The sequence below is a fragment of the Dipodomys spectabilis genome, unplaced genomic scaffold (assembly GCF_019054845.1).
Source record: "Dipodomys spectabilis isolate Male_0828 unplaced genomic scaffold, ASM1905484v1 ptg000094l, whole genome shotgun sequence".
NCBI classification, from domain to species: Eukaryota; Metazoa; Chordata; class Mammalia; order Rodentia; family Heteromyidae; genus Dipodomys; species Dipodomys spectabilis.
The window spans coordinates 22246009-22272220 of record NW_024870771.1 but is presented as its reverse complement, the minus strand read 5'-3'; the positions used below and the strand labels follow the sequence as shown (position 1 = coordinate 22272220).

The 26212-nt window shown below is 40.1% G+C and overlaps 1 protein-coding gene across 1 annotated transcript in view; it reads left to right on the top strand.

The window, feature by feature from the left end:
- Nckap5 (NCK associated protein 5) overlaps positions 1-26212 on the top strand; it is a gene marked incomplete at its 5' end in the record, with an annotated part of 649445 nt that overhangs the window by 493441 nt on the left and 129792 nt on the right. The window contains 3 exons of the mRNA XM_042685241.1: positions 14190-14378; positions 19118-22887; positions 23573-23750. Of these exons, the coding sequence (XP_042541175.1) occupies positions 14190-14378; positions 19118-22887; positions 23573-23750 (4137 nt within the window). The remainder of the gene's footprint in view (positions 1-14189; positions 14379-19117; positions 22888-23572; positions 23751-26212) is intronic.

Here is a 26212-nt window from a genome sequence, read left to right as displayed (position 1 = left end):
CTTAGGGAAAGCAAGCATCCACAACAGAACTTGATTTGTAAAAGCTAATGAAATCCAGGGACCAAGGGCTTACACTTACAATCCTAGCTACTTCAGGAGGCTGAGATAGTGGCTCAAAGTCAACCTAGGCAAGCAAGTCCATAAGACTCTTACAATAACCACTAAAAATCCATTGTAGAGCACTAGCCTTGAACAAAAACCACAGGGACAGTGCCCAGGCCTAGTCCCAAGACTTCCCCCCCCCCAATAAAAACCAAGGAGAGTATCAATTCATTTCCTTGTGGTAAAAGCAAACAGAATGTTGTGGGAAAGGTGGGCCTAGAAGGGAGCACATGTGGAGATATGGGCGGTTACACTGCTTTCTGGAGCATGCATAGTTTTGTAACTTGGGATACCTTCCTCAGCTGCTACTATCATCTTGAGTACTTCCTCCCTAAAATTTAATATAGCAGCTTTCTTCCATGCAGTAACGTGAAGATTCATGAGATAAACTCAGGAAAAGAAGCTTCACACAATCTCTTTTCCCCACAGAGCAAGAAATAATTCATTTCTTCCCATTTCTTCCTAATAAATGGTACATTAAACTCCAGTGACTCTCAGTACAGTTTCCAGTAGGGCTAGGGACCAAAAAAAAAGAGTCAACTGTGTTTTTATTCCTTCTAATCTCTTTACTTCAATGAAATCAAATGGAAAATTTGCTCCCTTGAATGTGAAAAGCAAAAAGCTTCAGAAAGTCATGGCATTTCAAAACTAGAAGTTGATTAAAAATGTAAAAAAGCAGTGTAGATAATTTTACAAAACAGCAGGGGCATTGGGAAAGCATTTATTAAAAGAACCTGTTAAAGTAATTAGTGATAAAAATGGAAATTTCAGGCACTTCTGTATCTCTTAGATCCCAGAATAGGCTCAGGCTGTGCTGAATCACTTCCTCCCCTGGGTTGAATTCATAGAAATAGACAAAAGGGATCTTTGGAAGTCTCAGGACTGGCAAGCAAGCCTGAGTCACTCTAAGGTGAGCGTTCTGCCCACAGGTCTGATTGACCAGCTGAGGAAGCCCTAAACCTGTGTCTGATTTCTCCCTCTTCGGTTATTTTCCTGTTAAGGGACTTCTTACAGAAACCAGAGTCTCTCTTCCTCTAACAGTTATTACACAAAATATTATCTGCTAATATTTCACTGATTTTTCAATATACTGATTCAACCTCTGCCACCTTTGAAGTTGTTTTTCTTCTAATTTCTTCTTTTTCATGAAAGCAAAAGGAAACACCTCTATACTACTCCTCCAAGATCTCTTCTAAAGCATTTTCTACCTGAAGAACTCTCAGAGTCTTTCCTGCCTGTGTGTGATTGGGCTCCTCAATGATCTCATAAGCTCTACTAATGAGTTTTTGGAAGTCTCTCATAGTTTATAATCAGGATTCTGTACACAGTAGATAATTCATAAGAGCTTCCCCATCCTGTTCATTCTAGTGGGGCCTCCAGAGGGAAAGTGTCCTGTCTTTATCTTCATCTATCCTTCCCACTGCTCCTCACCCTGAGTGTCTTCAGGGCACTGCTAATGGAATTGTGGCAGATAGGATGGGTATGAGATGCTGTAGCCATCAATCTGCTGCAGAGACCCAGATAAACTTCCTAGTCACCAAACCAAGTGCTACCCCCTTAGGCAACCGTCCGTTGTCATGGTAGCCAGGACCCTTGAAGAGTGTTTTGAATATAGCTGTGAAACAATTGTTTTTAAAAGCACCTTTTAACCTTGGATCCCAGAAACATAGACAATAGCATGCAGAGTCATGCCATTTTTCTAAGGTACCATACCAAGTGAGACAGAACGCACCTAAAGGTTGATTCCCAAAGCAAGTTAAAAAGTTTTCAGAGAAAACAATTGTGGCAAGGAATGCTATGGTTGGAAATGTAGTTACAAAACTTTCAGACCTTGAAGTGATAAAAACTACGATGGACTTATTTTCCAACTTCTTCTGGAAGAATATTCAAAAGGCATACTCTTTGCCTACCATCAGCAAAATGGCTCGATGCAGATATTTTGTTTTATCTTTGGATTCTCAAAATGGAAACAATGACATGATTAATTAAACAACATCTTCTATCCAAAAAGGAGTTTGTCCTAGGCTCAAATTTTTTGTGAATTTATGAAATGGCCATATAATACTTAGTTATGTAATATGCAGTCATGTAATATTCAGTTTTACAATAAATACTTAATGGGTTAGAATGAAACCTGTGAAATGCAAACCCAGGGATCTGTCCCAGTTGTTCGTAATAGGGTTTGGAAGGGTTGGTGAAAAGTCACATTTCTATAAATGTAATATGTAAGATAAAACTTTAGAAGGTTTTGGAGGAGGGAAGATTGTTTGGTTAGTAAATGTTCCATAGAGAATTATGTTCATCAGACTGAGCTATTTTGGGTAATTTCCTTGAACTTACTTTTAGCCATTCTTATGCATACCCATGAAAATTGCCTTATTACTTAACAGAAGGAACAAAGCTTTTCTACCTTATGTCTGATTCGGAACCATATTTTAAACACTTCTCTTAATCATATACTGCATTTACCACAGCTGCTTCCTACTCCTGTAATAGAATATAGGAAATCAAAAGAAGTTAGTAACCTCTCTTGCAGTTGGATTAAAGGACATAACCCACTGGGCTGGCTAGGAGTCAACCAAGTACTAAGTTGAAGGAAGAGCAGGGGCCCTGGGAATCTTCTGGAAGCTGTAAATTAGAATTGTTCTCTGGGGCTGGGAAGGTGGCTCAGTAGTAAAGTGCTTGCCTTGCATGCATGAGGCCCTGGGTTCGATTCCTTAGCACCACATAAGCAGAAAAAAAAGCCAGAAATGGTGCTATGGCTCAAGAGGTAGAGTGCTAGCCTTGAGCTGAAGAGCTGAGGGACAGTGCCCAGGCCCAGAGTTCAGGCCCCACGACTGACAGAAAGAAAGAAAGAAAGAAAGAAAGAAAGAAAGGAAGGAAGGAAGGAAGGAAGGAAGGAAGGAAGGAAGGAAGGAAGGAAGGAAGGAAGGAAGGAAGGAAGGAAGGAAGGAAGGAAGGAAGGAAGGATTGTCCTCTGGAGTAAAAACAGACTAATTTAAATCAAAACTATAGATAGATAGAAAACCCAATAAGTGTTTCATCTCAGAAATCAGCCCTGGATCTAGACCACAGATGTGATTTCTAAACAAGGCCTGGTCAGAGGGAAGCGAGAAGTAGAGCTCACCAAAACAAGACAGTCTACAGAAGTGAGGGACCCGAAACAATTGCTGGCCCACTCCTGTGGGCTGTGTTGTAAATAGGAAAACACTTGTGAGTTGGCACCCTAGTAAAAATTCCTCCAACAACTCTCTAAATTTCCTACACTAAACTTCTGTGACCAGAAAAATACTTTAGAGGGAATAGCACTGAGGACAGAACTCAGGATAAAGGTAGGGGTAGTGTGATTAACACTAGATCATACAGGAGTAACAAGAATTACCTTCCAAATAAAACAGGAAATAATAAAGAACTATGGTCATCAAGCCTACCCCACCAACTGAGATACTTTTTCCATAAGAAGACAGAAAGTAACTTTGATGAATATGAAACAGTTAAAGTATGGACTAAGATTAAGTAAATCAAAGTATTGAAAGAGATCTGATTAAAACCATGAATTTTCATTCCTCCTCTGTTGTCAAACATAAGGTGCTCGTGTTGGTGGAGTCTATGAATCAGACTCAGGATGTATTTATTCTCATAACTGTACAGATAATTGTCTTTTAATAAAGGAGAGAATGATTCTGTGCATGCTTATGACGTTAGATTAATTCTCTCAAGAAAACAAGAAAGGAGTCATGGTTCAATGATCTCTTTGGTCCTTTCTTCTTGACTTTTGAAGCTGAGCTAATAACTTCTGAAACCCGATATGGAAAAATTCACACATTCTTTTCCACACTTTAAGAAGTATAATAGAAAACACAAAAACTGTGCATCAGCTGAGCAGTTATTTGGTATGTTTAAGCAGGATTTCCTAAACTCTCTGAACTTCTTAGATAAAGATCTGTGTTGTCATTTTAGCCTGATCTTGTACCATTAACAAAGTCCCCATGTCTTCCTGGCCTTCACAATCACTGCCTTAATGTGAAGATAACAGCACATACTGAGTCAAAATGTACAGGCAGAATCTAATAAATGCAGCATCCCTCACTGAGCACTAGGGAATAGCACTACAGTGAATAAAGGAAGGAAAATAATGGAAAACTCTGGACTCCAGCTCAAAAAGTCAGAGCCCACCTAAGTCTCCGTTCTCCATTGTCACTATTAACTATTCAGCTATGCAATTAGTCACTGATACTCTGAAGGAGCCACTCCAGCTGCATCAGACCAGATAAAGGATAACCAGTCCTTGGTATAGATTGTAGAAGAGGATATTTACAAATGATGACTGGGGACTAGTTAACCCCACCCACCCCAGATAATACTGCCGCCATGTGTGGGTGGCTTGGGTACCAGCTGACTTGGTTTTCTATACTGGTATGAAGGCTGCACCCTGACTACAAATTAAGGTATACTTTAGATCTTCAAGCAATCTCTCATCCTTGTTCCTACGTAGTGTTTAGCACTATCTCCATGAAACTGAAGCCTCCAGCGCAGGAACCAGATCTTAGCTTGGTAACATGCGCAAAATGCTTTCATGCATAAATGAGTGCACACATACACCTATATGAATATGTATTTATGTCCAAATATCTGTACATAAAATGCACACATGCATTGAGTGGTTACTCTATATGCTTCAGAATGCCTATCTCAGAACAGGGCAGTATCAGACAGGTCAGTGTTTGCTATGGTAACAGATATATCCCACATGAATTAGCCTCAAACTCAGTAGCTATGTACAAGTTCATTTGTTCCTCATGTAAAGTCCAAAAGAAGTATTTTGGATCCCACAGGGGCTCTCTTGAAATTGGAGATTCAAGAATGCAAATTTGTTTCATCGGGTGGCGTCCAGCTTTGACAAGATTGCTATGCTGAATTGGCTACTACATCAAGCAGTTGAAGGAAAAGAATGTGGAGAACTATGTAGGATGTTCCTTGCCTGAATATGAAGGACAGCTTCCATTCCATGGTCCATGTCACATGACCATCTCTACCTGGATAGGAAGATAGGAATTAAGATCTATCAAGTTATCCAGAAAGACGGTGGCTATTCCATGGCATCCAGCCCTCCCCAGACACAGAGGCAAACAGAAATGTAGTGGTTAATCTGTCTTTTTGCAGAACTACTCATTTGTAGGAAAGTAGAACCTATATCAAGTAAGAATGGCCCCAATTCAATGATGTTGCTCTTAAGACAAAGGGCCAATATGAAGAGATAATATAATCCATTGTGGCAGTGTATCTACACTGGCTACAGACGATGAGTAGCCTTCAGATAAAATTCTAGTGTAGTCACAAATAATGAGCAGGGTTTTGTTAGATTGACAGGAGCATGGGAAGGTATGTTAAATAAGGAAAGATAAGTAAAAGTGATAAGAACAAGAGGTTCATTTTTTAAAATATTATTTTGTACCAGTCCTTGGGCTTGAACTTAGGGCCTACACACTATCCTTGAGCTTCTTTTGCTCAAGGCCAGAACTCTACAACTTGAGCCACAGTGCCACTTCTAGCCTTTCCTGGGTAGTTTGTTGGAAGGGATGGGAAGGGTAAACAAAGGAGGAGGCTACAATGCTTGATAAGAAATGTACTCACTATCTTGCCCATGTAATTGTAACCCCTCTGTACAGTATTTTCACAATAAAAAAAAAAAAAGAATCTCAGGGACTTTCCTGCTTGAGCTAGCTTTGAACCATAAACCTCAGATCTTAGCCTCCTAAGTAGCTAGAGTTACAGGTGTGAGCCACCAGTGCCTGGCTAAGAGGAGCACTCTTGAGATAATGAAACTAATCTGGAAGGAAGATAGAATGAGATTGTCACCTGAAAGAATCATTTAAACATAAGGATCTCACTTCTCTAGTCTGGAGATTTGTGAGGCCACCAGTCTATTTCCAAAACCAGCCAAGTTGTATTTCAGTTTCTGAAATCATGGCGCAGATGATGAAAAGTCAGTTTCAAACCTTTTCTGAGTGGTCTTGCATTCATACTGAAAACAAAACAGGCTGGTATCCAGGGTTCTTCTGGATTTTTGGGTTAAGTAATTGTAATTCAAAATAGTTCAGGTAAGAGATTTTATCCGGATGGACTCTACTGTGAGTGTGAACTATAGTTCATAGGTCTGGAAGTGTGTCCCACTTCATCTGTAGACTCCTCTGAAAGGATTATGGCATTTTGCTTTGCTGTCTCTTTGACAATGAGTTTAATTGAATTTCCCATGTACACTAATTGTACTTACTTCTCACTGAAGTCAGAATTAAGCGCAGATGTCATCATAGTAAGGGTCCGAAAAGCTATCTGGTATATGCATACATTTACATGCTTGTTTATAAGAACATATTTTCACATATACATTTATAAATTGGAAATTATAAAGCTTTTGGACAAATTCACACATCTGTGGAATTTATAACTTCTGTGGTTATCTAAGGAGATTTTTGTAAAAAGATATTTACCTACCCTTTTCTTTCCTAGAGACTTAATAGATTTTCTTTTTCTCTCACTTTTTGTTTGCTTCACATATATGGAAACAGTACAGCAAGTGATTGTACTTTATCATCTAAGGATCTACCTCCCACTAACCTAAATCATGGCATTATCTTGGTATATGGATCAACATTGTATCTTCTTTACTGTCTGTTCTTCAGATGCCAATGCCTTTTCCTATCTGTGATTGGACCCATCCTTTTATAATAGGTGAAAGATAGATTTTGTAAAACCTGTGCCTTAAACAGGACTGAAACTCAGGTTTCCTGGCCACATTGTCCAAGATCTTGCTGTCTTCTACATAGATTTTACCTATTTCAAGGGAGAGAACTGACAAAAATCAAGAACTCTAACAACAACAGATGCTGGAGGGGATGTGGACAGAAAGGAACCTTACTTCATTGTTGGTGGGAATGTAAACTTGTTCAACCACTTTGGAAAGCAGTATGGAGGTTCCTCAAAAGACTCCACATAGAGCTCCCCAATGACCCAGCAATCCCACTTTTGGGCATTTACCCAAATGATCACAAACAAGGCCACACTAAAGCTACCAGCACAACGATGTTTATTGCAGCATTATTTACCATAGCTAAGATATGGAACCAACCCAGATGCCCCTCAGTAGATGAATGGATCAAGAAGATGTGGTATATATACACAATGGAATTCTATGCCTCCATCAGAAAGAATGACATTTCCCCATTTGTTAGGAAATGGAAAGGCTTGGAAAAAATTATATTAAGTGAAGTAAGCCAGGCACAAAGAAACATAGGTCCCATGGTTTCCCTTATTTGCAATATCTAGTATAGGTATGAGTCAAGCGGAAAAAGTCAGAGAATGTGATGTTAGGAAAACGAACCCTCAAATATGTATTTTAATGTTTTTGTTTCTTTCATGCATGTGTTCTAACGCATTTACAAGATTATTTCTTTGTTGCTTTGTATGTCCCTCCCCCACAGTGTAACCCCCGCTTTCACTATATTTGATGTCAGTATAACATGTGGAGGAGACGGGGACAAACCAGTTGTTTAAGGATTCAGGTGGACCTGTTGCAACAATGACAAGTACAAAATGTCATGTGAAAACCAGCTTTACAATGTCGGTGGGGGGGGGGGGGTATGATTGGGTGGGGGGGAGGGGGGAGGCTGGGAAGGGAGGTGAAGGGTAAACAAAGGAGGAGGCTGCAATGCTTGGTAAGAAATGTATGCATTATCCTGCCCATGTAATTGTAACCCCTCTGTACAGTATGTTCTCAAATAAAATAAAATAAAATTTAAAAAAAAAATAAAAAAATAAAAAAAAAAAGGGAGAGAACTGAGTAATTGGGTAAAAACTGGTGAAATAGAACACCATTTAGAAAGGTAAGATTTTGCATACACATATTCATGCAGTAAGCACTAGAGTGACATCATATCTGAGAAGAAATGGTGAAGTACAATCATGAACTGAATAAAAAGTCAGATATCTAATCTATAAAGGACTCTTCTCCCAAATCACATGATATACCACTCAAAACCATCATTTCTTTTGTTGGATGTCATTTCCCATAACTACTTCTACTGTTTGCATATTGATAAATGTATTCTTAGGTCTTAAAATTATAATTCTTTTGGCACTCTCTCAACCTTTAAAACCTATAGATGGGGGCGATCGAAAGACTTTTCTTTATAGTCTGCACCAAGCATTAACAGGGTACCTACTAAGTATAAAAGACTATGAGAGGTCTTGAAAATTAAGCAATGAGAAAAGCTCTATGTTTTTCCTCAGGAGATTCAAATTCCAGAGAGATCTTGAGGTAGGGATTATAAAAAAAAATTGTCCAGAATAAAAATGTTCTGTTCTAGTTATCTACTGGGATCATAGCTATCTTGGAGAAATTAGACTTTAAACTAGTAGGCAGCTGACTTTGGATTTATTCTGTCTCATGATGATACCTCCACAAACACATGGACTGAGAGAAGAAAGGGTACAGGTATGAGACAAATGAGGATGTGAAGTTCCAATCATAAAAGGAAATAATCTACCTAAACCAGAAAATAAAAATGTCAAATGAGAAGGATGAGGAGCAACAGTCTTATAGAAGAGAGAGTGAGACTGTCACTATCAAAAATCACAGCCTGCCCTCTTCAGTAGGTACTAAAGACATGTTTGTTGAGGGACCAACTAACCAACTGTGTGGGGCTCATAGGAACTCAACCTAAAGGGATCCAATTGGGGAAAAGAAAGACTGTGATTCACTTTATTGGAAATGACAAGGGTGGTTGACCTACTGGGACAATATGGCAAGTGTGGTCACCCTTGCATTCTAAGGTGATTCAATATCTCTTGATGGCGAAGACTAAAATATTTCTAGGATCCACATCATTAGGCAGAAGGTTCTTTCCAAGATGGAAAAAAATATAGGAAAACTTTTCAGAGATTGTAAAGGCTTTCTTATTCACACTATTTACTTACTTGATTAGATTTCCTAATGTCTCAAGTCATAGAAGTTGTAACCAAGACAAAGTATGGTACAAGAGACATTTTTTAATGTCACAAACACTACTCATAAATCACAGGTTTTCATTGTATTTGCAATTAAACAAATCAAATTTAAAGTCTACAGAAAAGTCTTTGTAATTAGAATAAAGATTAATATAGTGAAATGTCCCAGTCTTAGCAGGCCTCCCAAGCAAAACTGAAATAAAGAATTCAGTATATAATCGAATAAATATTAATGCATGAAATCTTCCAAGCCCCCAGATCCCCGATGTAATTATTTTCTATTCACATTAATTGTTCCTAACAGATGATGCTAATGACTTTGAGTTAAAATGTGTCCAAGGGATAATTTCACTAGATCCGAACTGTATAGAAATAAGGTCACTTTTATAATTATTTGCTCAGATTTTTAACCACTGCTCAATATCATGAGGTTAACTTGGTAACAGATTTTTTAATGAGAATATACAAATTTTATTTTTACACTAATCCATAAGTATATTGGGGTATTAGTGCTTTCCTTGTCACTTCTCTCTCAACTACTACTTATTTTTTCCTACTACTTACTTTCTCAAGAAAATTGACAGTCTACAAATATGTGATTATTGTTTATAGAATGTAATTTTGTACATATACCCACATTTATATGTATGTTTACATATATTTGTATATGCATATATACATATGTATCTATATATATATATGTGTGTGTGTGTGTATTATTTGTATTATGTGTTTTGTGATCTGGAAATGTAAACTCTTAAGAGGTTTAACCAAAGCCAAATACTTGAAACGAAGTATCTCTATTTGATATTTCTGCTTGGTTTTCACTAGAAACTTCACTCGCGAATCTTAGATCTTTCATCTGGAGATTTGCTTTCAGAGGTGGAAAGAAGCCAAAGTCTGACCCAGTCTGGAACTGATGCTGAGCTGCACGTGAGTTTCACTGTTGTCTTTGGAGCACTTGTTTAGGCTGTTTTCTTCCCATCAAATATGATGTCACAAGTGAACCATAAAGTGCATCCTTGAAGTATTGTCAGGCAGAGAGAAATTCCTTTCTTTCTTGTGTTCTCTAAAATTCAATAACATGTCCTCCAGTTGATATAGTAAGCAGAAAGTGTCACTCTAGGCAAAAAATGTCATAAATCTTGGCTTTGCCCCCAGGATACCTTTTTAGGTATTGATTACATCTCAGCATCCCTGAGAAATGGTCAAGGAGCTTTTTATTAAAGCCCATGTCCCATATTATTCATACTACTTTTATGATATATTATGTATGAACTTTTAAAAATTCATGGGCTCTTCATTTTTCCTCTTTAGCTGAGGTTATCTTTGTGCTTATTTGACAAAACTTTAACCAGTATGACTTTTAACTCTTATGGACATAGAGTAACTTGAAAAGAACACAACAGCCATATAAGTACATAAAGAAAAATACTATTCTGTATTAAAGGTAAATATTCTTGAGTCAAGTTGGAACCAACTTTCAGGGGAATGCTGCCACTTACAGCCATAAAAACCTAATGGCATCTAGCCTTACCTATAATCTGGCATACATGTCAGGAATCTTTTATATGTGAAAGATTTACTCAATTCCTGGCTTTGTTCTCTCTCTCTCTCTCTCTCTCTTTCTCTCTCATATATATATGTGTGTGTATATACTAAAATTATAACTTTTAAATTGAATTTCTCATGGTAGGGGATGTTAAAATATGTAAATATACATTTTTGATAAAATAAACATCATGTGTTTGGCGAATTAAATCAATATATGATAGTGCTGCAATGGAAGCCAATACCAACTTTTCAACAATGAAGCAATTTAGTACTAACAGTAATCTATTTCTGTTGACATCTGGGCTCAATGGGATTTGTGGAGTTCTGCATGTCTCTAGGACTTTTGTACACTATCAGGGTCATTACTTGGTATTGCTTGGCATTATTGCATTATAGCTATAGGACTGGCATCAGAATGTTGTATTGGCTGGTTGACTCTAGATAGGATGGTAAAACCTTTATGTCTCAGACTTCCCATTTAGATGTAGGTTAATAATATTCTTTTTCTTTTCTGTATTGATAAACAGCCCATGCCACAGCCACAGAAACCCATGGCACATGTGAAAATGTTAACTGAGGAAGTTACCTACTATATGTCTCTCCAGAAGCTCCCACTGGCAATCCCTGGAAGTGCAGAGGTGCACTTTGAGGTGCATTCATTTCCACATAGTTACTCCACCATTTATATTCAAAGCTAGCAAGAACTATAAACAGAGTCTTTAAAGGAGACTAGGAAGTTTGGGTATAGTTGAAGAGCTAAGACATGTCTGCATGACATATGTGTTATCAGAAGCTATTCAGTTATCTTTCGTAGTGCGTGCTTTCATGAACTCCATTTGCAAATAATGAAACTGAGGCACAGATAGACTAAGTAATTTTTCCCAAGCTCAAAGGTCTATGGAGTGAAAGACCCAGGTTTCAAACCTTCTAAATGGTCTTGGAGTTCAAGAGCTCAGCCACAACACTTATCCTCTAGAGTAGACTATCTCTAACATGACAATCAAGTGCTAATGAGGGAATGTGTCTGGAAAAAGAAAAAGAGAGAGAGAGAGAGAGAGAGAGAGAGAGAGAGAGAGAGAGAGAGAGAGAGAGAGAGAGAGGTCACTTTACAGCCATGCTGTCAGAGATTCTATCCTGGGAAACATTTTAAATTCAAACATCAAGGAGTCCACACGAGAGATGGCCTTCTTTGCCTGATAGCTTCTCCTAGAGACTTGCTGTTCAAAGCACTGATCACAGACCACTAGCATCAAAGCATTTGTACATTTGAACTCTTATACATAGTTTAGATTTTATGGCAGAGCAACTGGATCAAAATCTGGATTTTAGCGATGTCACTCGATCATCCAGGTGCACCTTAAATTGTGCAACACATAACTCAGAAGATACCTCTCTGCCCTAACATTCCTCATGTGGCATTGACATGCCTTCACCACTTCCCTGAAAATATCCTTCCTCACAAGTGAGTACTCAAAGTCAAGGCTAAGAGAAAGCCAGGAGTTGCTTCTCCATTCAGCCCAACTTCTATGTTCTAGATTCCTGATATCTTAATCTAACCTCTGTGAGAGGAACACACATTGGTGATGAATGGGCAAGAGAGTTTATGCATTAAGAAGAAGGAGAAGTGAGCTGTAAAAGCAGTTTTGACAACCGGAATGCAAAGGGAACCACATATAAGCATCAGTTCTCTAGGAGAAGGTAGAGTATGGACGGTGTCTGGAAGCTAAGCAGAATGTGGAATGGCATTGAGGATGTTTAACTCTGGGTCAGCTGGCACGACTCAGATGAAATATCTCCCTGGAGAATGGTCACACCAAGAACAGCAGAGGCAGCTCTAAATAAAAATACCAGCTGATTACTCACATCACAAAATAGGAGTAAATAGGGGACGGAGACATTAGAAAGCACACAGATACAGGGGAGTCTAACAGTGCTTCTGCTGAAACTTTGTTCAGGGTTCCTTCCAATATGTTTGCAGTAGCAGAGTCTTAAATGCAAGTCTCTCCCACTAGCTCTAGGCATCTATTGTGATACCCATATGAACTCTCTTTAACTAAGTGACACCTAGCAATATGCAAACGCATCAATCAATACATGCTAAAAGCTTGATTTTAAGACAAGTTTCTTTTTTCATTGATAGAGCCAAATTTTAGCAGGGGCAATAATAGCATAGTAAAAAATTCTTGGCATTTTTTAGATTACTTAAAGATATGGCTATGTAGTAAAAATACAACAGTGATAGCCAGCAGTTAAAATCATTAAGCATTATGGGTATTGATTAGCAAGCACATTAAACATCATGTCAGGGTTTAATACTTACCATCAGTACTCTCATACAGTCCTTACTTTCTATCCCCAAGCTGGTTTAGTCACAGTCGGTTGGAATTGCATTTGGAAAACAGCAATAAGTACTCAGGGACTAAAGGCACCCATAAAGTGTCAATAAATTGCATAAGTAAGAGGCTTTGCTGCTCTGTAAGTGACACAAAGACAGATGGCTGAAGAGTTTCTGAGACAAAGCTTTATATAGATAGGTGGCTGGAATTAGACGGTAATAGAGAGATTCTATTCTCAGTGGTTGAGATGCTAAATTAATTTAGCCTGTCCAGTTTGTAGAGCTTCATCTGTTACATGAGAGGCCTATAATGTGGCTGTCAGGATTTACTTGGATATTTACCCCTTTATCTGTCACCCAACTCTTATACAGACCCACTAGAATTCTAACAGCCAGAAACTTCTTCAGGGGACCCAGGACTGTCAACTGGGTACCCCAAATCATATTATCTTATGAGGTAGAGACCTCCTGATAACCTAGTTTCAGGTTTGCTGTATGTGGTTTCTTGTAAGTGGCACAGATAGGATGTGTCCATTTGATGAAAGGACTAGAATAATACCATCAGAGCCAGAAGGCTGCCTTGTGGCTTTGGAACACCATGAAGTTGATGTTTTCGTTGCTCAAGGTTGTGTATTTGATAATTGTGCACAGCCAGATCTCAACTGCCCATCTCATGTTTATGATCTTGAACACTATAGTTTTGGATACTACTCTGCCGCCTTTCATTTATGCCACTTAAGCAATATCTTTGTTTCCTTTCAGTGTTATGGAGATCAAACTAGAACCTCCATGAACTAATCAACGCTCCACCATTTAGCTACATCTCCAGATCTTGACTTGTGTTTTGATATTGGTCTGATTCTCTTACCATTGTGGTTTGATAAAATATGGAACCAATATTAGCATACTTTTGCCTAATAATGGCGGTAGCTTGTAATAATTGAATACCTACTAGAGGCCAGACACTGTGCTCTGATGTCTGAATTTTGTGTACTCTTGCAATGACCCTGTAATGGAAGCAATATTTTTATTACTCATTTCTGGAAGGAAAACGTAGCCACACAGTGAAAAGCTGAGCCAAGATTAGAACCTATGGACTCTCCAGATCCAGTCTGTACTTTTAACCATTCAATATGTAGTTCTTTCCTATCTTTCTCTTTACAATCTTGTTCAGAGTGTGTCTCTCTTTTAGGAACACCACGTGAATGCAAAACCAGGAACCCCTGTCTTGAAATGCCCTGGCTTGGGTGTCATCATCCCTGGCCCTCTGTGTACCGGAAACAGCTGCAGCAGCAGTGAACTGTCTCTTTCAAGCACCTGCAGCGAATACTCCAGTGGCTCCTCCTACACATGGCATGATGGGAAGAACCTGAGAAAGAGGGTAAGGGCCCCTTGCATAATATTTCAGTGTGAGGGGATCAGAAAAGAACCACCTTCAGGTAGAATTTAACCCTAGAGGTGGAGGGTAGAAGGAGAACTAAGAAGCAAAAAATGACTCCTAATCAATGCTAGAGTTTCATAAAACAGGATTTGACTATAAATTGGAGGACCACGTGACACAGAGAGAAAATACTGTGTTAGACCATAGGGACAAGATTTCAGTGAAGATGGTCCTATTTCTACTCAAATACCAGATCACCTGCAGGTTGGTACAAAACCACTCTCCTTGAAAATACCTCTCTTCTGCACCTTGGGCTCAGACAGCTGAAGACTTTTGCATACACTGAACAAAATTTTTTGCACACTGGTGCAAACCAAGTATTTTGAAAAAGCTATTTGTCAGTTTCACAAAGTTGAAGCAAAACAGACTACATGAGAATTGGAAACCCCAAATCAGAATACTTAGAAGTCATTTTTCTACCAGCTGGATAAATTTAGTTTATGTGTTCAGCAATGTAGGCACCAGGAAAATTCCATAACTTCCAGAATATATCGGTGAGGGAGTAGTTTTGTCATCCACTGAACAAGAACTCAAAAAAAAAAAAAAAAAGACTTCAAGCTTTCATTTAGAGCGTATTCCCTTGGACTCAGACGTCTAATGCAAAATAGAGAGCCTGCTGCATTATCAAAATTGCTTCCTCTAAGGAGTTGTTCAGAGCTCTGAAGAATGACTGCCAGAGGCCTGGCTTGTACCAGACTGGGAAGATGGTTGGAATAGTTTCCTTGCTCTGCCTTTGCATGTGGCTGAGTCACACAGCCCTTTCCCTTATCAGCTCATTTCCTTCTCTCATACCTTCCTCTTTCCTTTCCTCAACCTTCTTACTTCCTTTGAAACTTTTACCTGATACTCTCCCAGTTATAGAAATGTGATGGTATGAGAAAATATCCACTCTGAAAGGTGGGAACAAAAAGTTCTTATGACTCTGTGCACACTCACAGAGTGGTATAGCTCTGGAGTCCTTATTTACCTGTTATATCTCATGGTGTAGTCCTGGTTCTCAGGGATCTAGAAAGCTAGATTCAGACTAGCAAGGCATTTTAAATCATATTAGTTAAATAATTCCTACAGTATTTACCTAGAAGCAGGTGTTCTCTTAGTATAAACTTCTGTGATATACTCAAATAATATGAATCTGAATGGTAACACAATTACTTTGAATTGTGTATCTCACAGTATCTCTGGAAATATTGTTTACTGTAGAACAGGAAGGAAGCCTTCATGAAATTCACCATCCTGCTCTATGTGAAGAGATTTGGCTCCAGTTAATAAATTACTGCCATATAGCTTTGTATAAGTATTAGCTTATTTAATCTCATGATAGGTTATTGAATAGTTTCTCCTGTTCTCCCCATTTTACAGATGAAGCATTTAGAGTGCTAAAAGTTAATTAACAAGCTCAAGAGTTCAAAGGTAGTACATGACAAAAAAAATCAATCATTCAGTTCTAGAAACTTCACTCTTAAAGGTTCTGGACTTATTGAGTGCTGGTTAGAGAGGGGTTATGCCATTTTTTTAAATGACTTTGTTCCTATTAAGGCCAGCAATTATATATACATATATATGTATATATATATATATATATATACACACACAAATACATATATGCATATAAAGCTATAGGTATATATGTATCACAATCTTGACACCACCCATTCAGTTCCCTAAAGCAACTCTCTACCAACATTGCCCCCACAAAGAACACAGTAGCTTAGGGGAAATGTCATGCCTTTCCACCCTCTCCCCTACAGAAGACACTCACTGTTACATCTGACCTTAAGTTTCAAGATCAGTCTAAGCTTTTCACAGGTTATTAAATAACATAACCTCCTGTGGAAAGCTGATGGAGGAATGTGGCTGATCCCACTGGGAGGTTTGCTGCAGCTAAACAAAGCACAGCATGGGCTCTGGAAGAGTAGAAAGAAGGTGGGTGGGCAGAGGCTGAGCAGCCTTCTGTGGGTTAAACAAATCTGCCTCTTCCAGTAGTTCACAGGCCACTTTTAGTTGGCTTCTCCTCTTTATTGTCAATATGACATCAGGATCATGGAAATCCTTAGGCTGTAGTAGCCTTCTCTCTGGTCAGTCTATAATAACCAGACCCACCAATGAGATTTATTCTGATTTCCAAAGAAGCTTTTAATGGTGCAGAGAAAGAAGATGGGAGGAGTCAGCATGGCCAAATAGCATCTGTCCCCTGTAACTCTTACACCGAGTTTCCCAGAGAATATAAATAATAACTTAGATGCTAGTGAATTTTCCCAGCTTATTATAAAACCTATATTCCAGTGGAAGTTCCTCACACTTTAAAGTCTCTGCATTTGAGCATGTTGTTAACATTTGCAGTTGGCTGGGGTAGCAAAGATTGGTATACGAGTGCTCCTGTGTAGTTACCAGACTTTCCCTAAAGTTATTCACCAGTAAGTATAAAACATTTTTTTAAAAAAAAGAATAAAGGTAAGCTTTTCTGTCTTTTCATTTCCCCAAGTATTGGTTTGTTATTTATACTGAAAATCCCATTGAAGAAACAGTGCCAGGGAAACCATGGTCTCTGTTAGGATGCTGAGGCACACAGACAGGAGACTAAAAGCTAAACCTGACTTGGCAATGTAGCACAGAGATTAAGAGTGCAGACTCCAGATTTCAACTGCCCAAGTTCACATTCCCTTCAGCCCTTTTTGAACTAAGTCAAAAATTGACAGTGGTGGTATAGAAAGTACTGGGGAAACCAGAGTTCAAATGTTTGCTTCAGATGTCCTATTTCTGCCATGTTCTCCAGATCAGGCTTGCTGAATCTCAGGGTTTTCTACAGCAAAATGGGAAAGAATGTCTCCCTGAGGTGATCTGAGACTGCAGCCAAAGCCCTGTGTAATCGGAGGGTACATATCACATGCTCAGTACCAGACGTTCCCTCCTCTGCCTTTTCTTTTCTTGTTGCCAAAAGGATGAGAAATGCAAATGTGTTGAAGATGGTCTTTTGCCTGCGTTATTTCTCATATACTTTTCCAAAGCTGAGTGTGATCTTTGTAAGTTAGTAGAAGAATAATTACCCTAAGGTTCTAACAGCAAATGGCCAGCAGGTATATGTAAGTAGATATGTACAAGCACACACATGTGAATAACAACTTCAGAAGATAACAAGATAACAACTTCATACATATTAATGACACCACAGAACTATAAATACATGAGAATGGGAAGGATATAAAGTAATGGACCACCTAGGCACTGCTGGCCCTCACCTGTAATCTTAGCCTACTCAGGAAACTGAGATTTGCGGATCAAACCAGTCCAGGCAGACAAATCCAAGAGCCTCTTACCTCTAATTAACAAGCAAAAATCCAGAAGTGGAGGTGTGGCTCAAGTGGTAGAGTTCCAGCCTTGAGTGGAAAAAGCCAAAAAAGAGCTCAGGGCCCTGAATTGAAGCCTCCAACACTAGCACACTTGTATGCACGCGCGCGTGCGCGCGCACACACACACACACACACACACACACACACACAAACGTATGGCCTAAATTATTTTTTCTGGCTCTGCCCTCTCTGACTCTCATTGACCTTCTATAGTGAGGTCACATTCTCTTTGGAGCATTCCCTAATTACACCTTGAGCATATCTCCCTGACCATTCCATTTCTTCAACCTGGAAATCACTTCCTCTTTTTTGGGGGGGGGTAGGGGGGGGGGGTCCGGTCGTGGGGCCTGAACTCTGGGCCTGGGCGCTGTCCCTCAGCTCTTCAGCTCAAGGCTAGCACTCTACCACTTGAGCCACAGCGCCACTTCCGGCTTTTTTTTCTTTTTGCTTACGTGGTGCTGAGGAATCGAACCCAGGGCCTCAGGCATGCAAGGCAAGCGCTCTACCACTGAGCCACCTTCCCAGCCCCACTTTCTCAACTTTAGCATGAGTGAAATCACTTTCTCATTTTTATCTTTCAAGCATTAGGTAATTTTTAAGTGGCTTTTCCATATGCCTGTTACAGCTTTTCCAAACAGACTTGTGAATCTCTAGAATGCCCTGCTTATGTGAACTTCTCATGTGCTTCCTTGATGGAGGGATTTTTGTGGCTAAGTCCCCTTCTCCCTATTGGGTGTTACAAGCAAAGTCTTTACCTCCTACTTATTTATTTTACTGTAGTACTAAGCACAGAGCCTAACAAAAATCAGTGCTTATCACATACTTAACAATGCATACTTAATTTTGCATACTTATTCATTAATTATACCAATTAAGTCTACTGTATGTTTTTCCTTTTGTATATTTGTGATCTGAATAATTCAATCATTTCTTTTTAAATTTTTTTTTTGTTGTGAAAATACCATATAGAGAGGTTACAATTACATGGGCAAGATAATGAGTACATTTCTTATCAAGCATTGTTGCCTCCTCCTTTGTTTCCCCTTCCCATCCCTTCCCATCTCCCCCCCACACACACCCCCCACACCAAAGTTGTAAAGTTCGTTTTTCCACATAGTATCTTGTACATCTCATTGTTGCAATGGGTCCACCTGTATCCCTAGTTAAACAATTTGTTTTTTCCCTTCCCCTCCCCAAATTGTATCAACATCAAATTGAACAAAGGGATTTCATTGTGATACTTCCATGTATGCATATAATATCCTTTGATTAAATGTATCCCCTCTATTCCTCTTGGTTCAATCATTTCTGATATCTACTTTTCTTTCTTAGCAATCATCACAGAACTGGGATAAAAGACTGAGTATTGATTCTTCACTCCCAAGTGGCTTTGCGAGTCCTGCAGATGAACTACCTCCAACCCGTATCAAAGAGAGCCACATTTTGGAAGGGTTAAGGAAGTTACAGAAGCGGAAAGTATTACTTGAACCCCCATCAGTGATCACCAAATGGGGTTATAAAGATTGCATGAACTCGAATGAAGGAATATATTCTCCAGGAATTAAGAGCAGCAGCCTCAAGGACTATCCTCCATGCAATCCAGCTGGCACGAGGAGCCCCTGCAGGGAACCTCACAGGACATTTACCTACAATACAGATTCTCATGAGGAGGCTGACGATGATTCCTCTTCCTTAGCACTGCTGCAAACACTTCCACACCAGGGATCCAGGCTGCACAGCAATAAGTTAACACACAGTGTTTCTGACAGCCTGTTTGGCTGGGAGCCACATGGAAAACACTTTCCAGAAGCTTCAGCCTCAGTCTACCCCAGGGAAAGACCTGAAAGACTGGCTCGTTGTGCTAGCCACTGTCTTTTGGAACAGAAGCTGCACCCAGGTGGGCAGGTACCTTGGGTACAAAGGGAGTCACCCAGTCAAGGCCATGACCACACTACAGTCAATCTCCAGCTTTCAGACACTGATGACAATGAACCCCCAGATGAGCTGCACATAGAGAGCAGCGATGAGAGAAGCCCATCAGACCTATCATTGACTGCTGACACTGACAAGTCCATGGAGAACCTTGACATCCTCGTGGGATTTGGAAAATGTGGGTTTCCTGATGAGGAGGAAAAGGAAGTACCCAACCATTCAGAGATGAGGCCAAAGACATTTAGTTTCATTAAGCAGCAAAGGGTGGTGAAAAGGACTTCTTCAGAGGAATGCATTACTGTGATATTTGATGCAGAAAATGGTGAGCCTGTTGAATTTAGCTCACACCAGACTGGAGTTGTCACTGTCACCAGGGATGAAATTTCTATCAACACAGCCTCTGCTGGATCCAAGGCAGAACACACTGAACCCTTACCTCAGGGAATAGCTCTTTTACAGCCAGGAGCTGCTGTTAGAGATTACCCCTTCTTGAGGAGACCTGAGGAGGAAATGGAGAGAAACATTCCAAAATCTGAGGTGGACCATGTTCCTGTAGTGTCCATGGACTCTTTCCATCCTAGGACAGCCACTCCAAGCACCTGTCAGCAGAAACTGGCCAATTCAACACACAGTATGTCATGCCAGAGCATTTCTCGGTCTTTGGTGCCTGTGGGTATCTGTCAAAAGCAAAGTCAGACCAAACTCCCTGCCAGGGGCAAGTCTTCTCCTCAGAAATCAAGAATAATAGAGGCTGAAGCCTCCACACTTGTTCCTTCCTCTGGCCCAGTGAATCTTGAGAAATCACCAGGCATTCCTACAAGAAAACTCTCAAGATTCGTGAAGACAGAGAACCCAGGACCCCTCTGTGGCATAAGAGCAGATCCACACATTCCAAAACACCCTGCCCACCCTCCTCATAGCTCCAAAATACCAAGCAAGAGGGAGTGGGTCTATTGCCCTAAGAGTCAGACTCCAGGGTCACAATCAAGGCCCTTCATAGAACCTGAAGACAGTGGAGGACCCCCCACGAGGGACAAACACAGTGACTTTGGATCAGATGCTGGGATGAACCCTACCCCCCTACCATCACCTCCAGACAGATCAGTCTCCCTGTCACTCAAGCCCAGGCATGACTGTGGACCATCACCCTTATCTGCCAAGTCTGAAAGCAGGGTCCCCAGTGCCACAGCAAGGACAGGATTTAGCTCCCCATTCCTGAAAGGATCCTCTGCCCCTGCTATTTCTTCTAGTAACACCATGACAGAAGCACCGAGGAAGAAACCTTCCATGGCCTTTAAAAAGCCTATTTCCACTCAGCCTCTGCCCTCTCTGGAAGCCATGATTCACACCAGATGTCCTGCTCATACACCCTCAGGTTCATTTGCCATGATGGCCCCAGGACCTCCAAAGGTCTCTCCCAAAAGAAGTATCCCCCAAACATCTCCTTCCCAAACACCTGAGGCCACACACACAGACACAGGGTTCCAGACACCCAAGACTTGTTCTTCAACTCATGAGCCTCTGGAGACACCATCCTCCAAAAGTGCTTCTCCAGGAAGAAAAGGACAGTTGGGTGACAGTCCCCCGACATGCCCCAAGCCTCCCTCCTCAGGGGGTAATGAGTCACCATCATCTCAGGTGAACAGTCCCTCCTTTTGCTCCTCATCTCCCTCCTCTTCCAAAAGCCATAATACCCCACCTGGTTGTCAGAACACTCATGAAAAAGGACTGAAAACTCGCCTTCCAGTAGGACTCAAAGTTCTCATGAAATCCCCACAGTTGCTCAGGAAAAGTTCCACAGTGCCAGGGAAGCAAGAGAAGGACAGTTTAAATGAGGCTTCGAAGAGCTCTGTGGTCGCGAGCAAGTTGAAGCCCAAGGACTGCAGGAGTCCCACAGAACTGGAGACCTCAGGCAGGGAAAGGCACACAGCCATACTAGGTTTACAGGTGCCAGACAGTGCAGCCGAAGGGCTGCTCCTGGAAACAACTCAGCTCGAGTCCTTGGATGGTAGCATCCTCGGGGCTGAAGGGAGAGAGAGGATGGAAAACCGACCAGTGAAAAGATCTCTCTCTTCAAGCAAACCTCACCTAAAGCCAGCTCTGGGCATGAATGGTGCCAAAGCCCGGAGCCAGAGCTTCAGCATCCACTCAGGAGACAAACCTTCCACACCCCCCATGGAAGGGCCGGGCAAAATCCGGACTCAGATTATTACCAACACTGCGGAGAGGGGCAACTCTCTGACCCGTCAGAACACCTCCACAGAGGGCTCCCCCAACAAGAGCCCTTCTGCCCTGGCCCAGGAGAGCCTCCCTGGCTCTGGAAGGGCCCCTAAGCACCCTTTCTCTAGGCAGGCCTCCCTGGGGAGCATGAGCAGCTCAAGCAGCCAGCAAGGAAGCCCCAGCAAGTTGCCTTTAAGGATCCACCCAAGAAATGAAGGGCTCCTTGCCCTGCCTGGAACGGAAGAACAGCAGGCCTGTGTTCAGGAACAAAATCCCCAGGTGGGTGTACCTGAGGAGCAAAGCAATGAGCACTGCAGGTGTCCAACCACCACAACAGACTGCCCTGGAGCCCCGCAGGCCTTAGGGAGGATGCAGCATCCAAGGGATTTGGAAACAAGCAGGCTGGACAAGTTGGAAACTTCTGGAAGGCATCCAGATGGCCCTACTACTAGAACTGGTGCTGTGAGCCCAGAGGCCCCCCTCTCACCCACAATCGAAGAAAAAGTCATGTTGTGCATTCAGGAAAATGTGGAAAAGGGCCAAGTACAAACAAAGTCCACATCTGTAGAAGCCAAACCAAAGGCCGGGCCTTCTTTTGCTAGCTGGTTTGGGTTTCGGAAGAGTAGACTTCCAGCTCTCAGTAGCAGGAAGATGGATGCTTCTAAAACCAAAGTAGAAAAGAAAGATACAAAAGGCTTGGGGTTTGGAAACAAACAACTAAAATCAGACAGAAAAAAAGACCGAAAGAAGCCTGAACTCCCATGTGAGACAGAAAATGAGCTTCACAGAGACACTAAGTCAGCAGAAAGTCCAGACAGTGGTTTCCAAAGCAAGAAGAATCTGAAAACCTCACAAGACAATTACAACCCAGTGAAGTTTGAACAGAGAAATAGACCCAGCCCTGTTTCAGGTTCAACAAAAGATACCTTTATGACGGAACTTTTGAACAGGTAACTTCTTGGAATAGAGGGTGGTGATGTAGATGGTGTCCCCGAGATTCCCCTATAAGGAGAGCGGTTTGCTTCCTGCAGGTTAAATGCCAGCCAAGCATGATTTCCACATAAGCATAAATGCAGTCTTTTAATACATTGGCTAGGATTTAAACAATGAAATAAAAGTTAGCAATAAAATGATAATTTAGTCCATGTTACTTTGTTAACCAAACCAATGGTCTTTGAAATTAAAGAATGGTAGTTTTATCAGGGTTGATAGAATTTCAGCCTACACGAGGAACCATGAATATATCCACATGGAATGAAATGGAAGAAAATTACACATAAGGTTTAAAGATGCGGATTTCATTGATTATACTGAGCAAATGTATACCTAGAAACTTTCCAGAAACACTTTTCCTGCCCATCTAGAGCTAGAGATATATTTAGCAATTATTTTTTGGTGATTTTTACTTTGCCTCCCCCCACAGCCATCAAAAAAGTTAACTAAGTACAGTATCAAATGTAAATTGACATACTGTTGGAATAATAGAAGGTCTGAACAAGTCTAGCGAGTAACACATGCCACTCAAAGGTTTAAAGACAAAGAACTACATGGAAGTTACATTAAGCATAAAAGGGAGAGGAGAGTGATTGAAGTCCAGCAATGGAATTGATCAGAGGACTCACTTTCTACCTGCAGAGTTGATAAGAAAGGAGCTCAACCGACAGAAAGTGGATCAAATAATGCTTCCTGCAGGAGCATGCTAAAGGGCACTTCCCAGGACTCCTGTCTCACTGTCAGCTCTGGCAACACCCAAGGAAGCCACAAGAAAAACTTCAGAATCAAAGCTGATATGGAAACACCAAGAGATTCCCTGGTAAGTGTTCCACCATCCTTCCTTAAAGTGCTTCATTCTGGGATGCTCTGGCTGGATTCTTTTCACTCTTTTCTAATACGACATGAGTACAAGATTATTTTGAAAGAAGAGAGAAATCTTAGTGACAACTGTGACAGGGAAATGGCAGCTAGACCATGAGTAGGCCTCCCCCTTGAGGAACTAGGCTTCTTTCAGCTCTATTTTCAGAACAATGGTATAATAGCTGCTCAGTGCCAGCAAATGAGGCTAGCGGTATCATCTTTAAATTATACCTTGTGCTGGAAATTCGTTTTGATGATGATTTCCAACATCACTAGCAATGAAACAGAGATGCATGTGATTTTAGATATGAAACTGCGATGATTTAAATATTTCTTTTTTAAAAAATGAAAGTTATACGTACCATTTCATCCTATGTAGACAGAAAGCAGTAAGCCTATGAATTATTTTTTGGGAACTTGGCTATCGCCTGGTTATTCAAGTATTAGATCCAGAACAGATAGACTTGCTCTAAAAAATTAATTAAAAAATGATCTTTATATTTCCCTAGGTTATGCTAGTTTTATTTAAATATACTTTTATCTTAGAACCTTTTATTACACTTACTGTCCTTACATGCATTATACGCTTGTATACTTGATTTAATTGTCTTCATCGTTCCATTTAGTAAATTTTAAAGTACTTAAACCAAAAACTTCTCTTTACAGAATTATCATATCTTTTCATACTTTAATAAAGATGATACAACACATGAGACACAGTCCCATTTCTGAAGCAAAATGTGAAATATGGCAGGAGTAGTTAGAGATAGCTCAGGGAGGAGCAGAGGAAATTCTATAAGTAGCCAAAGTTATTTTTGTTAGTTTTCAATTATTCATTATTTACAGATGTTTACCATATCTTAGAATCTCATAAATATATTTTAACTTGTAAGAGATATAATTTAAAATATGTAATCAAGTAGCTCTTGACTTCAAGGAACTATAAGGTCTCTTTCTCCAGACTGTCTGAAATCACAAGCAGACTACGTTCACTGCAAATATTTTTCCATTTTCCTCCCCATTCTTGCTCTTGATCCTGTGGTATCATTCCTTCTTTGAAAACATAGATGCCCCCTGCATTATAAAAGCCACAAATTATAAGCATATCTAAGGATGCCCTTGTAGTGACACTGAAAGGGAAGAGAGAGAACGGACGTGTAGAAATGTGCAATATGCTGGAAATTCAATCCTGCTGATGGAAAACTTTGATAGCCCAGCAGAGCCCCTGATCGAGGCACTGCATTTAACTATGCCCCATTTAATACGGTTCTGACAGCTTAGGGTAGATCTTCACCATACGGAAGTACGAAAGAAACACAAAGACCTCATGTTTGCCTTTTATGATTTCGTTTTCTCTTTCTTAGTGCTTACTAATGCTAAAATAATCCGCCAAGCTTTCCTCTTCTCCTCTGCAGTCTTTCACAGGATAGTAATAACTATCATTAGGTCTTTCACTGACTACCTGCAAGAAGCACTATTTTCTGTGAGAACAAAGACTCCCTAGCCACCCCAAAATATGCATAATCAATAGGATATGCTAATTTCTCTAGTTAGCTTCAAGAAGACATTAGTCATGCTGAGAAGCTTTTCCATACAGAGGAATATTATTAACCTTCATAGATGACCAGCAAGTCGTATTTTTTAGAGTGTAAAATACTACGTGTTTTCTTTGCACCACCATTTCCATAATTATCAGTGTGAAGTGGGCTAAAATTACTAATTTCAGAAAGGACACTGTTGTAGACCCCTAAGGGAGTACAAGAATAACAGTGAAAACCCATTTGTTCCATATTATCAGCCTATATAGGAAGAAGATTAGATACAAAATAAGATGTAATCTGATCCCACAGCACATAGAAGTGAATACCATGAACCTTTTAAAATTCAGAGAATTCAGGGAATTCTCTATGGTGTTTCAAAGTGAATTTGCTCCCTCCTTATTTTAAAGTGAGTTGCAAAAAAGTTTTTCTCATAGTAGTTGTAGTGGATGCAAACAATACCTTCATGTAGTGCATAACATATTATATTTTTAATGAAATAAATTTTCCAAAACATATGACATAACATACCATCATTTCTTGTCTTTTTACAAATAGGATTGTGTTTACTAGTGAGAATCCTCAGGCATTTTACTCATTAGTAATGAATACTTCTCATTTAATAATTAATATCTATTTTAATGCATAATGTTAATACTAGATTATTTCCATATATATATAAAACATCTTTGTTTTTCAATTCACTTGGTTCAATAGTAAATGCACATTTCTTTTTAGTATTGTCAAGGTACTTTCTAAAATATGTGTAAAAATCATAGTGATGTTTTGCTGAAATAAATCTTTTTTCTCTTTTTTCAGAACCTTAATTAGATGCTTATGTTCCCATTTCTGCCACCATTTATGGACCACTTAGCTCTAACTT